General features: G+C 39.6%; 1 protein-coding gene across 5 annotated transcripts in view; it reads right to left on the bottom strand.

Moving 5' to 3' along the window:
• Nucleotides 1–23,514, bottom strand: part of CWC22 (CWC22 spliceosome associated protein homolog) — a 58,797-nt gene extending 35,283 nt beyond the window's left edge. The window contains exons 1-4 of one of the 5 annotated variants that reach the window (XM_055308325.1): nt 23,319–23,380; nt 21,258–21,600; nt 4,933–5,072; nt 275–339 (exon numbers count right to left, since the gene is read on the bottom strand). In XM_055308325.1, coding sequence (XP_055164300.1) covers nt 275–339; nt 4,933–4,959 — 92 coding nt within the window. In that variant the 5' untranslated portion in view covers nt 4,960–5,072; nt 21,258–21,600; nt 23,319–23,380. Of the gene's footprint in view, nt 1–274; nt 340–4,932; nt 5,073–21,257; nt 22,188–23,318 lie in introns of those variants that run through there. The other 4 variants (XM_055308326.1, XM_055308328.1, XM_055308327.1 and 1 more) reach the window with 4 other exon arrangements.
• Between the last annotated feature and the right edge of the window lie 413 nt (nt 23,515–23,927).

Raw genomic sequence — 23,927 nt, 5'->3', positions numbered from 1 at the left:
TTCATTTAGTGTTTCATTTAGTATTCATTTTATAAAACTTTTATGTAGTATTTGACATGCTGATATTATTCTCTCACCTCCAAAATTAGATAAAATCTAAACTTATTTACTAGAAACCCCAAAACAGTCATTTAAGAATGATTTGTCCTGAAGCTTATTCAATATTATAAAACCATCAAAAAGAAACTGTTCACCCTAAATTGAGGAACCAAAGGATTAATTTTTTAGACTTATTAAAAAAATTTAAATTGCAGGAGCACATAAAATTATTTACCTGTCTTCTGGAGAGGACGTTCTTTGATAGGAATTATAGTTTTCCCTTCTGTCATGACCAGAATGCTTTCAAGGGGAAAAAATAGGAGAGGGGGCATTTTAAAAATTACGTTAAAAACATACAGAAAATGAAACACCTCAGAAAATTGGAAGTGCTTTACCAATTATTTCAAAACTTTTTTTTAATCATAAGAATAATTTTGTATCGAAACAGTATATAAAATAAAACAAAATTTTCAGGCCCTCCAAGGTAAATACTGTGGTAGACGTCTGTTTTCACTATGGATCAAATACTTTTTTTAACCAAAAAATATTCAAGTAGAAGAAAGTAATTCCCAAGTTTTCGATGCCACTTTGTTGATACTTTATGCCTATGTAATAAGTTTTAAATATACAGAATGTCATTTTTATAAACACTTTCTCTTGGTGAAAAACACGACTAAGGGCCAGATGTCTTCTAGCAAGAAGAGTTCACTTCTGTGGTTATATTGAAGTTTTTTTATCTCCCCGAATCTACTTTGGCTTATAAAAACCACTTTAGTCGAGGTTACTAAATCTGGATAAAATAAACAGCTAGAAGAAACTGATGCTACTACAGATACGAAAATTCATTTTTATTTTCAGGAAATATTGTTTAGTGTCTGATATGTATGGCACTATGTGAGGCTCTACAGATTTGAAAACATGATTCATCAGAGAGCTCCTATGCCAAATCCTTTGAAAAATAACAGATATACAAATAAGTAGCTTCACTGTAACATGAAACTGAAGACCAATGTCACAGGAGACAGAGACATGAACCATCCAGTTTTAGAACAAATCCTAATTTAAAAATCCAAATACAGTTAAGAAGCCAAAATATTTATCTCTGTAAATAGGTAAATTTTTTACATCACTGGTGAACATTCATATTGACCAGCTTTTTTTTTTTTTTAGGATTAAAATAATTTTAACTAACCTAATTATAAGAAAGGGAAAATAGCATGTTTTTTAAAAGTAACATTACCTTAAAATCTAAGAAAAAGAAAAAAAACTGAGGAAAAGGAAATCAAATAATGAGCAACTTTTTCTGCATAATTACATGGTTGTCTCTTTAATGGGAAAAAAGAAACATTTAAAAATAGAAAATTATACTGCATAGAAATGTAAACAAGCTCCAACTTCCTCTTATTTTATGACTAACAGAAGTTTGAGTCTAACATTATCTATCATAAAGCTGACAGCCTCATTAACTATTGAATTTTTCTAATAGTATATACAAACTAGACTAATCTAATGTAGGTAAACAGGCATGTAATCATAATTTGTAAATTATGGTAGCCATAGCTTGGCCGCTATCTTATACTGAATGCAACCATCTTAAAATCCTGTTTCTAACATATATAAGAGAAAGCTTTAAAAATTACTTCACTTAGCAACACCATGAAATAAAATTGTTTAATATGTAGGGCATAGGTTTCCATGAAACTTGACATCAAGATCTCAAATCAGATATGAAGCAAAAAATTGATTCGATTCATGGCAACACCAAACATAGTATTTACTGATCATTTATTATAAGGCAGCCTTTCCTGTGTAGATAGTCCGGAGGATATAAGATAGGAAAAACCCTCAAGGAACTTATGATCTTATGGTAGAAAGGTGGCTGTGAAGATTTCCACGATTAAATAAATCAGATTATATATTCTTGAGAGAGCAACAGAGAAAAAGCGAAGAAAAAGGAGGAAGAACTGGAAGAGGAGAGGAAGGGGCTGGGGGACAGACAGAGAACAAAACTGCAGTCTACTTTTTCTTTTACAAGGCACAGCAATTATTGATTACATTAGGGAGAAGGCCTCAGTTCTGTGCTAATGATTTCTAACACATCTCCGCAACATCTGTTGTGAGCAAGGGGGGAAAACCAAAAATATTGAAGTCGTGAATCAGGATTTTGTAAATATGATTAAGTTAACGTGAGTGGCACACAAAGAAGTGCTAACAGGACATCCTGAGTAGGGAACAAAAACTGAATACTGAGGGATCACTGCGGGGAGAGGGGGATTTGAACTGGGCTTTGGTAGATGAACAGGATTTCACTGAGGGAAAAAAATCATTTGGAAATGTCATCCAAATAATAACCTGAATTTTCCTATTTCCTTTACCATAGAGTTCAGATTATGAGTCAGAGTGGTGTTGAAAATAATATACTGTCAAAATTACCTTTAAAAATTCTCTTAAAAAATTAAATAAATAAATAAAAATTCTCTAAGTTGTTCATTAGGCAAAAACAAATGTTTACACCATGTGGTTACCTATAATTTCTAACAATATACAGACAGCAGTATGAGAAGGTAAGTGGAGCAGGGAGCCTAAGTCCAGACCTCTGAGCATCCATTAGGCTCAGGGAACCAGTCTTTAAAAGTAAGGAGTAGAAGGGTTGGAACAAGAAGGAAGCTTGATTCTTGACAGCTAAGGAAATTGCTAGTAAGGAAGGCTCAACGGAAAAAACGAGGGATCCTCAGCTGAACCCTCCCGAACCTAGCAGACCAGTCCTCAGAACATCAAGGGGGAAGACCTGAGCTTCACCTGAGGTAAAAATGGGCCCCACCCAGCTAGAGGGCCTGCCTGTGGCTAACAGGATGGAGAAAGGGAGGCCAACTGGACAGAACTGGCAGAGAGAGCTGAGCTGCTCCGCCTGAAGGGCATGCTGACTGGTGATGCCCACTCCTAGGCTGGGGGGAAGCCACTGAGGACCCACTGGGACTACAGCAGGTAAAGGTGGAGAAGCACAGTACAAGAGGAGCAGGAAGAGGATTCTGAAATGACTCAACACTTCTCTCCGTGTAAAAAGTATCCAGCTACATCTGAGTGCTTGTCTCCTCTGGCTCAATCAACGGCCAGTTCCACACAGGTTTCCTCTTTCCTTATGGCCCCAGCTCTTAGCACAGTCCGCTACCTACTAGGCTCACAATTAGGTAACTGCTTAAGTGCCTTTGGACCAAAGAGTACAAGTCCCAAAGAGGCAGATTTCAGAACAATGTATCTACTGACAGATGGGTCTAGCTTGAGACAGTGAGCAACTCCCAAAAGAGATAGGCAAGCAGGGGCTGGGGGTCTACCAAGCCTTACACTCGACAGTATCACAATTGCCAGAATTTAGAAGAGATGGCAGCTGAGCCTGCCTCAGTCTGTAAGTCTACCAGTTCAGTTTATTAAACACTGACCAGGCACCAGGCCTAGCACCTGCTGTCTACTGTTAAGCTCAGTCTACTGGTTCTCTTTAAGAAGGAAGTTTAGGGGTAAAGAGCTGGTGGAGGATAAAGGAAGGGAGCAGTGCCTAGATTTGTAATTAAATAAAAATACACCTTCCCCTTCACAGACTTCAAGACCCAGAGAGTGATATGTCTGCTTGTAGATCTGTGCAGTTGAAAAGAAGTGGAATGGTGTGCTCTCCTGCAATGTCCACTGATAGGAAGAGGAACAGTTCTGAAAGTAGTCGGAGTTACTGCTTCCTTTTACAGCTCTGACTGCACATCTACTATTTTGCTTTTCTTATAATAATGCCTCAGCCACACTAGATTCTTTGTCTTTATATACTTGCTGTTCCCTCTGCCTGGCATACTGTTCTAGTTATTTGCATGGCTAACTTCCTCATATCCTCAAGTGTCTGCTCAAATGGCTACCTTTTCAGTGGCCCTCCCTATCAAAAATTCCAGTCTTCAATGCTAATGATCAACCTTACCCTATTTCCTTTGTCTGCAGCATGAGTCTAGCTATTAACACTGTACCATACCATATAAATTATTTATGGAGTAAGTTCATCATTTATTTTGTCTTCTCCCACTAGAATGCAAACTCCATGAGACCAAGGATTTCTGTTTTGTTCACCATTTTACCTAAAGTGTTTAGAAGTCACTGGGACATAGTAAGAATTCGGTGAATATCTGTTCAACAAATGAGCGTATAATGCCTAAAAGACAGCATAAAGAGCTTGTTTATGCATATAAAATATCCAATGAAAGGTGCACTTGTACATGGACATGCAGAAATTATGATTAACTGAGGAAGGACATACTTGTCTTCCATTTCATGCTCACTCAGGAAACTATGCTCTTTAAGAAGAATAGTGGAATTCCCTGCCTGTTACTTATTTTTCTTTTGCATGTGCTCATTCACATGTACTTTCTTGATTTGTGCAATGATACATATATGTGCATACATGGACACACACACGAACACACACATCCTGTAGGTTCTCTCACTTGTCCTCTTGCACACTATTGCTTCCATCTGACCACTTATGTACATTTAAAAATGAGTAAGTTAGATCTTTGTATGATGCCACCCTACTGTTGTGTTCTAATGTCCTAATTCTGTAAGTACATTTTTTTTTTAGACACTTCCTTTTTTTAATTTTTTTTTTTTATTTATTTATGATAGTCACACAGAGAGCGAGAGAGAGAGAGAGAGAGAGGCAGAGACACAGGCAGAGGGAGAAGCAGGCTCCATGCACCGGGAGCCCGACGTGGGATTCGATCCTGGGTCTCCAGGATCGCGCCCTGGGCCAAAGGCAGGCGCCAAACCGCTGCGCCACCCAGGGATCCCTGTAAGTACATTTTTTGATTAAAGGGCAGATAATTGATTACAAATAATTTATAATTACAAATTTCAAACACTTACTTTTATCTGAGCCACACTACTTTTCATTTTCTGTTACCAGTTGATCTGAAAAATCAAAAACTCCTTAACTTGGTCCAAATAACAGGTACCAAATGGTATGAATTCCTTGACAGTTTACCTTTTCTGTCTGCAAATGTCACCTGTAAGGTATACCAAAGAAAGCTTTGTTAACACTGATTAAATACATGTGAAATAACAACATATTATTTATACACAATGAACATCTGACCATCTTATTTTTAATTAGTAGATACATATAGTCAATAATTAAATAAAAATTTTAAAAATCCTTAAAGAGTTCCATATAACAATGTATAAAGAACACATTCATAGAAAAGACTCTGAATGAGAGCAAATAATAAGGGCTTATTAAGCACCATAAGGTATTTCAATCTAATGAATGAGAACAAAAATTAATTTAATAACTGATGTTAGATAACCTTATTCAAATTGTTTTTCATGAGGGAGACCTATACCTATGTCATAAAACAGTACTGTGATATTGTAAAATTCAAGTGAACAGAAGAAATAATACAAGTCTATATAAACTGAGTATAAAATAACATGTTTCTATACAAACTAAGAACAAAATATCCAATGTTCTTGTAATAATGATCACAGAAATAAATATGCTATGCAGAGAAATATAAGGTGTTAAATTAAAATAATCAAATTTTAACATAATCTATCAAAAGGCACGTGACTTCAGATATATGCAGGTGTGAGAACTAAGCATTTGGCTCAGAAGAAACCTAGTCACCAACATTAAATGCTAAAACTTTTTTCAATATCCATCTATTACATTTTAGGAATTTTTGAAAAAATGTTAAATTGCTAGTTACGGTAACACAGAACTACCTTTTGAGTACTTAATTGTAACTACATATCTCAATGGTTTACGATTTGGTGTAAGGTAATGAAATCACAAAAATTAAATGAAATAGAGTAAGAGAATTAAAAGAGGTAGAGAATACAGAGAAAGAATTTTGCCCAGTAACAAAATAATTGACTATGATTAGGAAAATTGTTAAACTTTAATGCCAGAAAGGATTATAGACTAGTCCAATTCCTTTTTAAAGATAAAAATCGTGAAGGTCAGATAAGTCATTTCAATGTCTTAATATACTACCAGTTAGTGGTGGACCCATAACTAGAATATTAGCCTAAGGATACCCAATTAAATTTCTTTCCACTAGACCATACATATAATCTTGACACTATAAAGTGACATACAGCTACTATCATTTAATGCAGACAGGGATGTACGCAAATCAGTAAGTCAAGAAAAGTTTCTATTACAGCAGTTAGCATGGTATCAGTGTTATTAAAAGCAATATATATGAGATTATTTACAAACAATCTATAAAAGACAATTGTAATCTAAAGCACACTAACACTTCTGTATTTGTAGCTGCAGTTATACTAACATGCCTCTAGGGGACTCCCAGCAGGGAGACAGCCAGAAGAGTGGAGTCCTAGGTGCCCAAATCTCTGATCACTTCTGAACCAACACATGTACAAAACAGAGTACTGTGAAGGATCAAACAAGTGAACTGTGATATGAACAGCTACCTAAGAGACAGAACTTGCAATTTAAGTCTAATCAAGTTAATTCCCTAAAAAGTCACCATTCAGAGGAATGAAACAGAATCTACAGTCTTAATATAACAGTAACAATGCCCAGGATACCATTAAAAATAACTGAGCAGAAAACTGGTCCAATCCTAAGAAAAAAAGACAATCAAAGGAGATTAACATTGAGATGGCCCAGGTGTTAGAATTGGCATACATGGTTTTTATTTGTTTTTTGTTTTTTTTTTTTAAGATTATTTATTTATTTATTCATGAGAGACACAGAAAGAGAGAAGTAGGCGCCCTGTGGGGAGCCCAATGTGGGACTTGATCCCAGGACCTCAGGATCACGACCTGAGCCAAAGAGCTCAATCACTGAGGCACCCAGGTGCCCAGGCAATAGGTGTTTAAAGGATATTCAAAAGTGAAAAGGAAAACATGCTTGCAAGGTAATAAAAATAGGAAAGTTCAGCAAAAACAAACAAAAATTAAGAAAAAGAAAGTAGAACCAAACAGCTTCAGAAGCAGAAAATATATGAAGTGAAAAATTAACTGGTTAGACTTAAAGCAAAATGGAGATAAAAGAAAGTTGAATGTGAAGTAAGATCAACAGCAAATAACCAATCTAAAATCAGAGAGACAAAAAAAGTATTAATGAACAGTATCAGGGACATGTGGGACAATATCAAAAGACTTGATATATGTGTAATCAAAACCCAAGAAGAGAAAAAAATGAATAGAAAAAGATATTTCAAGAAATAGCCAAATTTCCCCCATATTTGGCAAAAGGTATAAATTTACAGATTCATGAAGCTCAGAGAATTCTAGGTAGCCTAAATATAAAGAAAACCATGCCTATGCACACAGTCATACACATGTTCAATAGTCAAACTGCTAAAAATCAAAGATAAAGAGAAAATCCTGAGAAAAGCAAGAGGGAAAACAAAAAACAAAAAAACCCACAAAACAATACACTACATATGGGGAAATAACCATTCAAATTACTGCTGACTTCTCATCAGAAACTAAGGAGACCAGAAGATAATCTCTAAAGTGTTGACAGATAAAAACACTCCTTCTAGAATTCCAGCAAAAAGAATCTTCAGAATGAAAATAAAGACATTTACTGATTAAAACAAACAAAAGACAACTAAGAGAAAAAGAATGTATCACCAGCAGACCTGTACTATGAGAAATGCTAGAGTTCTCAGGCTGTAGGGAAATGATACCAGATGGAGACTTGAGAAAGGATGAACACTGGAAATGGTAACTTTCTCAGGGAGTATAAAAGACTACTTTTTCTTTTACTGAAAATACATAGGTCTGTTTAAAGCAAAAATTAACATCTGGAGGGGTTATAGTGTATGTAGATGAACTATACATGATAGGTAGCGTATAGGAGGAGTTGTTAACATAGGCCTATGTGGAGGTTCCTCAAAAAGTTAAAAATAGATCTGCCCTACAACCCAGCAATTGCACTGCTGGGGATTTACCCCAAAGATACAGATGCAATGAAATGCCGGGACACCTGCACCCTGATGTTTATAGCAGCAATGTCCACAATAGCCAAACTGTAGAAGGAGCCTCGGTGTCCATCGAAAGATGAATGGATAAAGAAGATGTGGTTTATGAATACAATGGAATATTACTCAGCCATTAAAAATGACAAATACCCACCATTTGCTTCGACATGGATGGAACTGGAGGGTATTATGCTGAGTGAAGTAAGTCAATCGGAGAAGGACAAACATTATATGGTCTCATTCATTTAGGGAATATAAAAAATAGTGAAAGGGAATAAAGGGGAAAGGAGAAAATGTGAGTGGGAAATATCAGAGAGGGAGACAGAACATGAGAGACTCCTAACTCTGGGAAACAAACAAGGGGTGGTAGAAAGGGAGATGGGTGGGAGTGACTGGGTGACGGGCACTGTGGGGGGCACTTGATGGGATGAGCACTGGGTGTTATTCTATATGTTGGCAAATTGAAAACCAATAAAAAATAAATTAAAAAAAAATGACCAGCATGCACCCAGAAAAAAAAATAAATAAGAATTAAAAAAATAAATAAAAATAAAAAATAAAATAAGCCTATGTGATCCAAGGCCTCTAAATTTTCTGTGAAGTGGTAGTTAATATCAATTCTAAGAATCCTGTGGAAAGTTAAGGATACATACTGTGTTCCCTAGAGCAGTGGCTGAAAAAGTAATGTAAAAGAATATAGCTAAAAAGTCTGTAGATAAAATGCAATTAAAAAAATATTTACGTAATTTAAAAGGACAAGATAGAAGGAACAAAGGAACAAAAAACAAGGGACAAAAAAAAAAAAAAAGATGGCAGACCTAAATCTAACTCTGCTAATTACATCAAATATTAATGAACCTTTTTTTTATTATTATTTTAAGATTTTATTTATTCATGAGAGAGACAGAGAGAGAGAGAGAGGCAGAGACACAGGCAGAGGGAGAAGCAGGCTCCATGCAGGGAGCCCGACGTGGGACTCGATACTGAGTCTCCAGTATCACGCCCTGGGCTGAAGGCAGCGCTAAACCGCTGAGCCACCCAGGGCTGCCCCATCAAAACTGTTTAACAGAAGCTACTGCTCCCTCCTCTCAGGTGGATGTAATCCTGAAGGCACGAACTTGTCTCGGATAGGTTTTAGGCCTCATGTGCCTTCTCAACAAGATGACTTAGTGCCATAATATACAAATTACATGACTCTTTTTTTACATGACTCTTTTCAAGGTCCTGTTTTTATAGCTATAAATGTATAGAGCCATAAAATTCAAAATTTTACTCAATTAACTTATGTTTAAAGGTAATGGTATTGTTTTTTTACTCTTATTAGCACAACCAGCATATCATTTCTAACAAATCCTTATCATCTTTATCACCCAGTATTAGTTATATATACGATGATTCAAAACCAAATAATATTCACTACACTTCTAATTATTTTGCCAGACATCTTTCTAGGTGCTGGGTAGACAGCAGTGAACAACCATAACAAAATCCCCTGTCCACATGGAGCTTATATTCTAGTTACAAAAAGTAAATTTATATTGATGAGCACTAAGCCACTCAAGTAAAGTGGCTTGTTGGGCTTTTCCTTCTTCTTCTTCTTTTTTTTTTTGTACATGCCAGTTTCAGATCATTAATGTGAAACTGGTTTCCTAAGTCATTATGTTATATTAAATCATAAACACCTGTGTGATAGAAGTACTAGTACCTATATGGGGCCTCACCTGACTTACTATATCAGGTGTGTGCTGGGGGGTGGAGGGGTGCCCAGGCATGCTGGTTCTATGAAACCATCCCCAAGGTATTTCCAATATCCAACTCTTCCCCAGGTTTCCTCAGCTTTCTAACTGGATAAGAAGTCTTGGGTCTCAATTTGTCATAAACCATGTACTACTTAGATAAAATACAGAGACTTCGTTCCCTACCTCCTTATAATGAAGGACTTGGTCATAAATCATTTGGAAGGGGACATACACATTCCAAATATATTAATCCTTTCTCACTGGTAAGAAGCATATATATGCATGCAAAAGAATATCAGTATCAGTGATTTTTAAATCTGAGAAATTCTGGGCACAATTCATAGGGAGAGCTTCTCCCTGGTTATCTGCATGGACTGCCACCGCACAGGTTCTTTGGGAGTCTAAGATATATGCCATAATTAAAGTAACATTACCTACTGCAACATGGGCACAAACACAATCTAAGCACTGAAATGGAGTCATCCAGATGACAAAATGTTTATAAAATGCTTTTAATATTCTTAAAATGAAGGGGCCCCTGGGTGGCTCCATATTTGAGCCTTTGTTTTTGTTTTTTTAAAGATTTTATTTATTTATTCATGAGACAGAGAGTGAGAGAGAGAGAGGGAGAGACACAGGCAGAGGGAAAAGCAGGCTCCCTGCAGGGAGCCCGATGTGGGACTGGATCCCAGGATCCTGGGGTCACGCCCTGAGCCAAAGGCAGACACTCAACCTCTGAGCCACCCAAGGGTCCCGAACATCTGCCTTTGGGGTTCAGGGAATGATCCCAGGGTACTGTCAGTGTCCTTTATTTGTTCTTACTTTCAGGATAATCAGTGACTAAGTCCTTATAAAACTGATACTATATTATATCTCCATGGAGGATTCCACTCTCTTCTGTTCTAATATTATCATATAAACTAATCAGTCACTTATTGTCTACAGGAGTTTCTGCTTCCCTTCATTCAGCTAAAAACCCCTTCTATAAACTAACATTAAGAATTGAATTGTACAGAAGAAACCTCAAAAGAAATCTGTGAAAGACTCTACCCAGTACTGTTTACTATTTACAGAAAATAACCTGATGGATACCGCTGCCATCTTTACCACCACACATCACCGGTGACTGATTTCCAGGACTTTTTGGGTCCAGGAGCAGAAAACTGCAAACTACTTCTGCCCAAGGCTATCAGAATAAGGCTCTCCTTCCCTTGATGCTAGAAATGACTTGGCTTATTTTTGATTTTTATCCTCTTGGTTATGTATGTGTTGCCTCTCCGTTGGTTGATGCTTCTAAATCTGTACAATGGAACTTTCTGCATTGATGGAAAGGTTCATATTCTCTGCTGTGTGTGGCCACTTCATTAAAACAACAGCTACTGGCCACATGTAACTACTGAGCACTTCAAGTGTGCTTAGTGGATTTGAGAAAATTAATATAACATTATAACTAAGTGGACACACATTGGACAACATAAATGATTACTAGACATTTAGGCCTTTTAATGATGGTACTTCAAGATCCTTGTCCTTGACAATCTCTAGATATGGTGTTAATTCTTCAGATACTGACAAAGCAAAATAACTCAGTCCCAACTAACAGGAAAAGTCATTTGGTTATTTTCTAAGAAAGGTTCATATTATGGGAAATAAAGGATAATGTAATAGTCCTGGTTCTAGAGTTTGCCAATGTTGCAATCACCAATGTGAGATCTCCAGAGTTTTAAATGCAGCGCAGCCACCATGATGCCAAGTGATCACTTAACATAAATAGCAAGAAAAACTGGTACTAGAGATACTACAACAATCACAAACTCGACACACGATCATGACCCACTAAACAACAGTATAGCTATGGATTGATCACATCTCTAGAAGATAATGGCCTATTCTGCAACTCAGGCTGAGTAACCAGGGGTATTAAATTTAAAAATAACCCTAATGACAGCTGTAAAGGGAGAACTGACAAATGAAACATAAATCACTACTTGTAAAAGGGATTCCACTAATTTGCAAAACAGAATTATTATGCCAGTTTAAGTCACAATATACTTATCATGGATTAGCAAGGTCACATTCTTATTTCCTGTTACTTTAGACCCATCTATTCCAAAGACAGACCACAAAATGATGTCTGCAAGGACGTGTATTTTCTAAAGGTATGGCATCTACTGTTCCAGCAACTCACTGGGTTACACACTCTGTATAATCCCTGCCAAGACCATTTGATAACTAACTGCTTCTAGTCTCACCAAGTTTCTACGTACCCTTCTTAAATTCCCTTTTAGAGGCACCCCAAGATCCCTCAAGAGCATGCTGTCTCCCTTGCTGCAGCAAATTAATAAACTTAACTTTGACTACTAATTAGGTATGTTATTGGTGATTATTCACTGGTGGTAAATTAATATACAAGACAAATGGCCGAGTTTCTTAATTCAATGCCATGGTGGACAAAAGATGAAGAAAGAAAGAAAGAAAGAGAAGCAGGATAGCTATTATTGAACAAAAAAGACTTAACAGATTTAATGTTATGTATAAGGGTTTAGATCCTGAACTGAACAATTTCCCTTCTCTAAAATGGGATGTATTTATATAGTAAAAACCTATGTTACCAACTTAAGTTCACTCAATTAATTAATAAACTCTACCCAACTTCTAAAATGGAGCTGGACTGAAGTTCTTATTTTGCATAAAGGATGAAAAAATGGAAGAGAACATTTTCTAATTTAGTTTGTGAACTTGATGACATTATTAATATATTTACATCATGGTTTTTTTTGAGGGGAAGAATAAGATAGGATGGGATATGGACTTTGGGAATTACTTAAACACTTATTACTATTTTCTATCCAAGAGAGCTTATCTTAGTATGCACCTGAAATAAGACTCATTTCAAAATCCCGTTACCTAAAACCTGTGCCCAAGTTGATAATGGAGATATTTTTAGCTCTAGTGCCAATAATATATAAACTTTAAAAAACATTTTCTAGAATGCCTGGGTGGCTCAGTCAGTAAAGTGTCTGATTATTGATTTCAGCTCAGGTTGTGATCTCATGGGTTGTGAGACTGAGCCCCATGCTCCATGCTCAGTGGACTTCTGCTTAAAGATTTTCTCCCCCTGCCCCTCCACTCACTCTCTTGCATGCATGTGCACATGCTCTAAGATAAATATATCTTAAAAAAACGTTTTAAAAGTATTTTCCTCAAAAAATAAAAAAGTATTTTCCTCAACTATATAAACATATGTTCCATTGATACAAAAGTCATTTTAAAATAATATAATGGTGAGTGTCCCAAAGCTGATGTGCAGTGGTGAATGTAGGCTAACCATCACTGTTCAAAACCAGCCAATGTCAACGTGCACAGTAGCTCTTCAACAAACTAATTTACCATTGACATTAATAGAGTCTATAGCACGTTACAATGACATTCCTGAGATATCAGAGATTAACCAATTAAGTACATATACTTCCTGTTTTAGAAGTCCGAAATGTATAACTTAAATTATGGTAATAACAGCAACGATAAGCAATGATAAATTACCACCGCCATAAAGATATAACATTAAACATTTCATTTATATCTTCTTAATCAATCCTCATAATTACCTTGCTTTGTTTATTTTTTAACCTTATTTTTCAACGGGAGAAAGGAGATTCACAGTGTTGAAGCAATGTGTCCATGTAAATTATAGCTAGTAAATGGCAGAGCTAAAATCCAAAAGGTTTATTTGATGCCAAAACCATGTGATATTGCCTCCCAATGAAAATGGTAACATTAATATATTGATACCAAATTGGTAAACTATAAAATGTAAACCGATATAGTCTCTACTATCCAGAAAATTTTCCTATCCTAAACTGATCCCTTCTTCCCAAGTTCCAGATAGCAAAGGTTTTGATATTAATATATTGACCTACTTCTTTTTAAACATGCGAAACAGTATTTTGAAGGTTCCCTTTATTTAATCAGCATCACTAGAATTCACTATGACCAGGTACAGTATAAGCAAATAAGTTACTTGACTCTATTGTGCAAGATTCAATGTTTTCCTTGGCTATCCTTCTTGGTTCTGAAACCCAGCTTCTCTTCTAAATTTATTTACACATACACACACACACAGTGATTTTCTGTGTATTTCATTTCAAATTACCTTACTTGTCTAAACTTAGTGAGTTTCCTTTCTGACCAGTGTTATCTTTCCCTTTCTACCCTTCAACCGTCATCAAAAATTATATTCTGGCAATCAAGCACAATCTCTTAAGACTTCCATGTCCCAAAACGTAACTATGAAATTGACAGTATTATAAAGTAGACTGCTACGCTACTACAGCTCTAACAAAAAATGCATAAAGTCCTATCATCATCCAGATTTATACAGAATATGCCCAGAGGGAAATTCTGAGAGTTCAACATGTGCAAGCTTGATACTTAGACTAATTGGAAATTCCTGCAATGAGAGCAATTTATCTAGAGTTTATAGCCCTCACTGCTCTTCTTAGTATCACTGTGTGGATTTTATGATGAATTATTAAATTTCTCTCTCCTTGTCACAAGTAAGCAATTCAGCAAAACCACACCTGCTCCCCTGAAAAAGGAGAGTATTTTATAATAAGGAGATGTAGTTTAAAAATTATTTTCCCATCAATTTCTGCAAGCATCAGAAAGCAGAATGTTCAATAACATTTGTAGGATGCACTTTAGGCTGTTAACTAGAAACTATGAAATTATAAATTCCGCAATTATCTCAAAAATTCAGAAGATGCAAACATACTCTACTAACAGTTGAAATGCACTGCTTCTTCAATGACTGGTTGAGCACTCCCACCATTGTCCCTTAGGCATTCTCAACCAATGCTAAAGGAACTTCCTATAACCTAGTATCATAAATTCAAAGGGAGTCAACAAAGTAGATTCCTTTTAGTTTGCTCCTCAGCATTCTACATAGTAACACACTTGGCAAACTTCAAACATTATAACAGAGTAAAAAAACAAACAACACTAAACAAACCTTAGTTGCTCAACATGGAAAATGGTAATATTAAACAGTATTCAAAAGAAAAATTAGTTTAAAGATGTTCTAAATGCAAAATTGAATGGTGGAGGAGTGGTGGTGATGGCGGTGGTCATGGAATCCTCAAGAAAACTCCAAACAGGACCTAAGCCCCTGGCCCTTCCACCTGGTGATTTTCCTTCTCGGGGAACAGATAATGAAAAACAGATTGGTCACATTTCTTAACTTATACATGTTACAACTATGACAAGATTGCTATGGCCTTTACAAATCTGTTTTGAAGGAAAAACCTTTTAAGAAAAGGGCTTTCTTGCTGTCTTTTCTTACTAATTTTTAAAAATATGCACGAGTGAGAAATATGCCCCATAATATGTCACATAGGGAAAATGGTGTAATTTGGTACCAGCATAGTTTCACAATTACAAGAAAATAAAAGCACCCAAACACTATCACTTTGAGGGAAAGTCACCACGTACAGGTAACAATCCCTGCCCTGCAATTGTGAATCTGAAAAGCTCTGAAAACACAAGATTTTTTTCTTTCGTTCGTTCTTTTAAATAGAAATACAGTAGACACATAATGTTATACTAGTTTCAGGTGTACAACACAGGGAGCCGAGAATTCTATACATTATGCTATGCTCAGCACAACTTAAAGATTTTTCTTAAGCTCATGGGAAACTCATTTGGCATCAACCTGACTTAATGTGACTCTTCCATTTGATGCACTGCAGAAATACTAATATGTTTAATTAGAAAATGTTAACGGGAAATACATTGTATTTCTTTAAAATCTGAAAAATTCTGAATTCAAAACTGTTCTGGCTCCATGAATAACAAATAAAGAATTATACCTATACTCCCTGTGGTTTGCTTCCTATCAATGCATACATAAGGTGTGCTCTTTGATTTATAACCATTTGAATGACTGAAGATTCCCATATTTAAGTACAGGGATAGGCCCTGGGTACTGTTTGGCTTTTTATAGGAATGAACAAAATATTTTTTTTAAAAAATTTTAACTAGTCTCTGACTCTTTGTAGGGGAGACAATCCCAATTTGGGGACATCTTAAGACAGTGAGACTTAGATGACAAATCTAAAAGTTCTTAACGTTTTAATGAAGTCAGTGATACCAACAGCCATACTAAAAATTAATCATTATAAACTGAGGGGAGTTATTGTCCCTCATTCATTTCCTGTACCATGAAGCTGATCCATATTGTTCTGTACTTAAAGAAATTGAAATGTGATATGATCATTTCAGTATGCTACTTCATTAAAAAAAAAAATGTTTTGTTGGTACATAGGAAGGACCTCTACAGTGTGCTCCTTTTCACCAGAATGTAGGCTCTGAAAGAGCAGGAATTTGTCAATTTGGTTTGTTTCAAAATTTCTGTCCACTTTTTGACTCATAGTATTGATTTCCAATCTAGTTGGTTTTCAAAAAAAATTCTAGATATTGAACTATTTTCCTGACTCAAATATAAATTATGACATTTTATGGGGCAAATTCCCTTTATCCTGTCCCCTAAGTTCCATTCTCTTTCCCTACACAGTCAAATGTTTATGAAGTTATTTTTGATAGATGAGTCTACACTTGATGCCTGCAATTCTTAACCTTCCATTAACTACTTACTCTCTTAACACTCCACAATTCAGTTCTCCACTCCACCACTCCATAGTACTTATTAAAGTTACACAACAACTTCCTTGTTGCTAAACCCAAGGACCACTTCCTTCTTTTACCTGACATTGGTCTAGCAATCAGTACTGCTAAATCCCTCTTCTTGAAGTTCTCGAAACTCAACTTAAAGGGACACCACATTCATCTGATTTTCCTGCTCTCCCTTCTCCTGTCCACCTCTCTAACATTTACTATCCTGTAGAGTTTAATGTTTGCTTATTCATGTTGTCTGTTTTGTTCTTTGTCATTTTCCCAACAGAGACAACTCTCAATACATATTTATAAAATGAACAATGAATAGTCTTTATCTTTCCTTTCTCCATATTCTCTCTGGGACATCATTTCCACCCTCACACTTCCAACTAACATTTACAAGAATGACTCTTACTTCTGCTTCTCTACAGAGTTCCAAATCTTTATGTCCAAATGCCTATAGGAAAAAACATTCATGTAGATGCCCCAAAGGCCCTCAGAACTAGGGAAGTCCAACTGGTACTCATCATTTCCTCTTCTCCTCAAACCACCTCTTCCTCTAAGATATTACCTACAAAGCCAGCTGAGTGACAATTTCCTTTTCCTTCCTCTCAATCAGTCACCAAATCCTATTAATTCTACCTTCAAGTTTATAAACAGGACACAGAATCAAATCTACTGCTCCTCTTCATTCTCTCTGCCACTGTATATAGAAAGCAGGGGGGAATAGCTCTCAGTTTCAAAAGTTTCCACAATGAGACACCTTAATTCCATTTAGGAGGAAGGCAAATTGTTTTCGACCTCTCTAATAAGATTTCTCACAAGGTCTTCTTTATGTCTAGTTTCTAAGAACTTTCCCAACTTGTCTCTAAAATATTAATTACCTATGTATACTTCTAATTGGTCAAGTTCCATCATATTCCACCTATACAGGATAAAAGAGTCCTTTAAATATCTGCAAAGCTGTCCACAGGGAAACCTAGTCCTTAAATTAAAAGCACACCCAACTACAATATATTCAATATTATCTCATGCTTTCCAAGTTATCTTCTAAGTTTTTAAAATGGAAATTGTCTCAATGGCTCAAGTATCAATAAACTGTTTCCACATGATTGTTGTTCAATAGCACTCCCTCTAATTACTGAATAAAAACAAATCCTAAGGGAGAACTCCGCTACTGGTACACCCTTGATCACTTGTATATTTACATCCTCCTAAGCCCACCTCATCTTGTCCATATACCCTTTGGTTAACAATTCAACCCCATGGCAACAGGATTTTACTTTCCTCATTAACTCTAGCATCTTCATTCATTGAACAAATATTATCATAATGGGTTTCCTTGGTCTAGTGATCAAGCTAAACTTACATCCATTTTCCCCATCACAAGAAGAGATAAAATCTTAAATTTCAAATCTACACGATAACCCTCACCACATAAGAGTAAAGGAACAGCCTTGCAGTAAAGAAAGAGCTCTAGTGCTTATTACCCACTGAATGCTTCCTTTTTCATTGGTGCTAAAGTTTGAATTTGTGCAGAAGAGTCTTTTGTGAGGTCATAAAAATGCAGAAATTTTGTTCAACACAAACAGGTAAATGGAACTAAAAACATGAGGATGGAACCAAAACTGATACTTACATTAAGAAGTTGTACAGACTAGGCCAGCTCAAGTGGATACTATAGGCTAAGGTGTAATTCAATCGGCCACCTGCGTGTGGACCAACATGACTGTGCAACTTTCTGCGTATCCCATGGGCCAGTGGCCCCTAGAAAGCTGCTTCGCCTCTTAGTCTGGGGGCCTAAGTCTCTGCTCCGCTGTGTCGGGTGCACTTGGACCCAAGCCCGAGCTTGTAAATAAACCCTCGTGTGTTTGCATCGGAAAAAAAAAAAAAAAAAAGAAGTTGTACAGAACTTATAGAAAAAAAATATATAAGGTTAAAAAAAAAAAAGAGCAGTATGGTCATGTTTTTATTTTTTTTCCAGTTTTTTTTTTAACTTTATCCCCTATTTGGAAACAAATTTAGAGGGTTAAAGGTGGTGTCTGTATAGTGAGGTGAAATATACATGTTACATGCAAGTCACTGATGACTAAGAGATGAAAAGTTCCTATTCTCAGAGAAGTCTAGGAGCTGTAGCAATGTTCTAGACATACTACTTCCAGAAAAGAGGAAGTACAAAGTCTGGAGCACACAGAAAGAAGTGGGTCTAGAAGCTGAATCCGGAAGAACAAGTAGGAAAGGGGGAAAGGTCACTTCCCATATGGAAAGGGGAAAAAGGTCATTCAGGCAATGAAATCAGCATGTGTAAAGACTTGAAATATAAAAGGGTTTAGGGGATTCTCAGCTGTTTGTGTAGCGTGCAGCATGTGCACAAAAGATTGAGCAGTACTGGAATGGAACAGGAGACTCATGAAGCTAATGCATGAAAGACCTTGTATGAGACACTGGGTTCTCGAGATTCTTGGTCACTAGTGTGTATCAAGAACATAGGACAGTGCTTGCCACTTCATAGGTTCCAATTCTAAAATTAAATAGGGGGGGGGGAGTGTACAATTCTAATGATTATTCCTATTTCTTCCTACAAAGAACTCCCTATAACGATATTTTGACAGCTGCTTTATCAAGGTAGACTTATATCACCTATAGACTTATATCACCTATCAACCCTAACTTCTGGGAACCCCCAAGCTGCTTGTCATCAACTCTGTCAAGACAGCACTACCATCAAGCGTCATCCTCCGTCTTCACCCCATGTTAACCTGGATAGCTGCCTGAATAGACTTCCCTATTGATACATATTTTTAAAAAAAGTTCCTTTAGGGATCCCTGGGTGGCGCAGCGGTTTGGCGCCTGCCTTTGGCTCAGGGCGCGATCCTGGAGACCCGGGATCGAATCCCATATCGGGCTCCTGGTGCATGGAGCCTGCTTCTCCCTCTGCCTGTGTCTCTGCCTCTCTCTCTCTGTGACTATCATAAATAAATAAATTTAAAAAAATAATTAAAAAAATTTTAAAAAGTTCCTTTAAAGGCATCGCAAGAGGAAATCTGACCCTGAAGGTGCAGTTACTTCAATTTATAAAACCGGGTCTAATTATTGAGTATACTTCATGCCTTCAAACATTCATACCACCCAAAAACTGTATTCCTCCGCTGTGTAAATAAGTTTATGGGCTGAATACATTCTGCCAACACTAACAGCAGAGCTTTGAAAGTGGCCTTTCTGATAATTATAGAGCTGTTTAGTAAACCACATTCGAAGTTCTAAAGAAAACTTGGAAGTGGCTTCCAGAGAAATGATGAAGTAGCCCCTAGATATACTGCACTATATTCCACTACAGGGGCACCTGTCACCAAATCTACAATACAACTGACAGGGCACCTGTCACCAAATCTACAATAAAACTGATAAATTGAGAGAAGGACTCAAAGGGTGATCTTTCACATGGAAAGGCTGAACTCCTGTCTATCCGGATCCATTTGAGTTAGGTCCAAAGTTAAGAAAAATATAGGAATCTTCACAGAGTTTCTTCCTCCCTTAGTTGCTTTTTTTTTTTTTTCCCAAGATGAATTTTATTTTTTATCCTCCAAGTTTTTATTTAAATTCAAGTTGGTTAACATAAAGTGTAGTAATGGTTTCAGCAACAGAATTTAGTGGTTCATAACTTAACAAACACCCAGTGCTCATCACAACTGCCTTCCTTCATACCCATCACCCATTTAGCCCATTCCCCACCCACCACCCCTCCAGCAACCTTCAGTTTTTTTCTATAGCTAAGAGTCTCTTATGGTTTGTCTGTTTTTATCTTATTTTTCCTTTCCTTCCCCTATGTTCATTTGTTTTGTTTTTTAAATTCCACACAGATGAAATCATATGGTATTTTTCCCGATTTTATTCACTTTGCAAAATACCCTCTAGCTCTATCCTGTCATCGCAAATGGCAAGATTTCATTCTTTTTGATGGCTGAATAATATTCCATTATATACGGATACCACATCTTTATTCATTCATCGCTCAATGGACACTTGGGCTCTTTGCATAATTTGGCTCCCATTAGCTTCTATAATCACAGGAGTCCTAATGTCTCCAGGCCAAGGCAGCCTTTACCATCTTTTTGGTATCTGTTCTCTGACTTACTAAGCTACAAATAGCAAAAGTTTGCATTAATCTATTGCTTCCTCTCCTGATCTACTATTTTCGAAGAAAAATGCTTTGAAAATTTGCACTTGTTGTAGGTAATGAATTACCTCTTCCAATGTTCCCTTAGGAAATGTATATGCTGAGATAAAATACTTAGGCTACAGGTTTAGTCCAGAAGTTTGTGGAGACTGATATGCCTGAGGTCTGTTTTGTCACATCCCGTGCTAAAATGTTCAAATTTAAATGGTAGAGACATGCAACAAAGAAGCCCACAGGGTCATCAGTGGGATCAGCTACATTACCGACAACCACCTCTTTCTTAAACCTGCTCTAGACCAGCCGGAACTTATACCAAGTTAGCGATACACCGGGTCGTACAAAACTCGGTCTAGATACATGTGGGTAATAAACAGAAAATAAAGTCTCAGTTACGGTAGTGGCGTTATAAATGAGTCCTCTCTTAGATGGTCTCAGGTACAACACCTGGCAACGGACAAACACTGGGGGGGTGGGGTGGGGGGGGAGTTAACCAGATGCCGGCCAAATGAAGTGGGAGATGCTCCAGGAAAGTGGCACAGGAGCTTAAAGTGCAAGGGCAACATTCCAAACCAAAGGACAAGAAAAGCACTGAGGCAAGAGAACTCATCAACTGTATCACAGCGGTAACAAGAGCTAACTAACCTTTCACGCCGGGCGGTGGGTGTGCACAGGGGTCTAATATGCGTGATTTTTCTTTATCCTTGAAACAACTCACTAAGTTAGATATCATCACCCACATTTTTCAGGTGAAGAAGCTGAGACTAGAGATGTCAGGTAACCTGCCCCAAGGGACAGACCTAGTCAGTGCTGAACCGGGACGGGCACCTTTGGCTTACTAGTCCATCACCCAGCATCTCCTGCTCCTACGGATGCTGCTTGTCACACCTCTGCGAACAAAGTCACACTTTTTTTTAATGCCGATTCTAAATTCGCTTTTCCACCGCTGGATGATAATCGAGGTCAACTCCCGAGTTTACTGGCGATCCTGAAACAAATGTACACGCGGTAAGGAGGCAGCAGGTTAACCGGGTTTTCTGAAGGCCAGATCTGCTCGTTTTTCCATCCGCTATCGCTATAGTCTGCAGTTACCTACAAACGTAAAGGGGCTCTTACTACGCGTCCCATCACTTCTCTCTGGCATCTGGCATATCGGTTCTCCATTTTTCCCCTCCTGTTCACCTAAAAAGTCGCTGCGAGCATCAAGTCAAAGTAAGTTAAGGCGGTTGTTGCAGGCAGACTCAGCGAAGCCAGCTACTGCACTGCCGACCGGTACAGGTGTATGGGGAGGATCCGGGGCTCGCACCGGAGGAGACCCGCGCTGGGGAGTAAGGACACCCACTCGCGGAAGGAGCCAAGAGGACCGCGAGCTCCCTGGATGAGGAATGAGCACCAGGAAACCTCTTCATTTACGGGCAGATGAATGAAAAGAGCAGCAACTAATGAAGTCTGAAGAAGCTATGCAACAGGGCTACGACGCTGCAAAGACGCAGGAGAGGAACTTGCAGCTACAGGCGGGGAGTCCCGCTTCCACGGCCCGGGTCCGGGCCCTGCGACGGCGGGCCGGGACACGGTGCAGGGGGCCCCGGGCACTCCGCCGGGAGCTAGGTCAGTCCACGCCCGGGACACGGCGCAGGGGCCCGGGAGTTAGGTCCCTCCGCGCGGGGACACGGCGAGGTCCTCCCCGTGCACCCCGCCCCCCGGGAGTAGGTCCCTCCGCGCGGGGACACGGCGAGGTTCTCCCCGTGCACACCCTCCCCCCGGGAGTAGGTCCCTCCGCGCGGGGACACGGCGAGGTCCTCCCCGTGCACCCTTCCCCACCCCCCCCCCCGGGAGCTAGGTCCCTCCGCGCGGGGACACGGCGAGGTCCTCCCCTTGCACCCCCCCCCCGGGAGCTAGGTCCCTCCGCGCGGGGACACGGCGAGGTTCTCCCCGTGCACACCCTCCCCCCCGGGAGTAGGTCCCTCCGCGCGGGGACACGGCGAGGTCCTCCCCGTGCACCCTTCCCCACCCCCCCCCCGGGAGCTAGGTCCCTCCGCGCGGGGACACGGCGAGGTCCTCCCCGTGCACCCTTCCCCACCCCCCCCCCCCCGGGAGCTAGGTCCCTCCGCGGGTACACGGCGAGGTCCTCCCCTTGCACCCCCCCCCCCGGGAGCTAGGTCCCTCCGCGCGGGGACACGGCGAGGTCCTCCCAGGCACCCCCCCCCCCCCGGGAGCTAGGTCCCTCCGCGGGTACACGGCGAGGTCCTCCCCGTGCACCCTTCCCCCCCCCCCCGGGAGCTAGGTCCCTCCGCGGGGACACGGCGAGGTCCTCCCCGTGCACCCTTCCCCCCCCCCCCGGGAACTAGGTCCCTCCGCGGGGACACGGCGAGGTCCTCCCCGTGCACCCTTCCCCCCCCCCGGGAACTAGGTCCCTCCGCGCGGGGACACGGCGAGGTCCTCCCGGGCACCCCCCCCTCCCCGAGCTAGGTCCGTCCGCGGGGACGCAGCCTCCCACCCGCGCAGACTCCGCCGCCGAGCGGCTCTCCCGCCGCGGCCTCGCCGGCCGGCGGGCTCCGGAAGGGGAGCCGCGCACCCCCAGCGCTGCCCGCGGCCGTCTCACGGCCCCCACGCCTGGTCCCCCCTGCGGGGCCCACCCGGCCCGGCAGCCCGCCACCCCCACCCCGGCTCGCCGCCTGAGGCGAGTCCACGGAGTCCGGTAGTTACCTGGAGCGCCACCGCGCCGCCATTACACCGGATGTGCGTCACTTCCCCTTCCCGGCCCGGCAGTGCGAGGAAGGCGGTACGTGAAATGGATAAAAAAACTGACGCTAAATTCACTTTATAATGCTAGCCTGCTAATTTACTTTAAATACCCTCTCGTAATACCAGATTTAGAGCAGGTGGTCCGGACTCAATTTTTCTCTTTCCAAGACGGCGACAAAAGAGAAGTCGGTTTAAAACTACATAGTCCGGCGTCCGCCGCCGGTGAGGACGGAAGTGGCGTAACAATTGTAATTCGGGCTGAGTGGGTCGCAATGTCCGACGGGAATTGTAGTTCTTCTGCGTAGGCGGCGGAGAATCCTTGGCGGCTCGTCTGAAGCCTGGTAGTGATGAGGCTTGGGCAAAATTTACTCCAAAACTCTTTCTCTGCAGTTGGCAAAAATAGGCCTTGGCAGTCACTTATCCGCGAAAAAGCTTAAGAAGGGCAGACGCTTTTTCCAGATTCTTTTCAGTAGTTATATAAAGAACCTATATAAGCAAAAATGTCCTGAAACCTTAAGTGCCTACTAAGTTCCAAGATTTCAAGCCTACGGGAATGGGAGGATATTGGAC

The sequence above is a fragment of the Nyctereutes procyonoides genome, unplaced genomic scaffold, assembly GCF_905146905.1.
Source record: "Nyctereutes procyonoides isolate TBG_1078 unplaced genomic scaffold, NYPRO_anot_genome, whole genome shotgun sequence".
NCBI classification, from domain to species: domain Eukaryota; kingdom Metazoa; phylum Chordata; class Mammalia; order Carnivora; family Canidae; genus Nyctereutes; species Nyctereutes procyonoides.
Note: the sequence above shows the minus strand (reverse complement) of the source record. Positions and strands in the feature narration are given on the sequence as shown.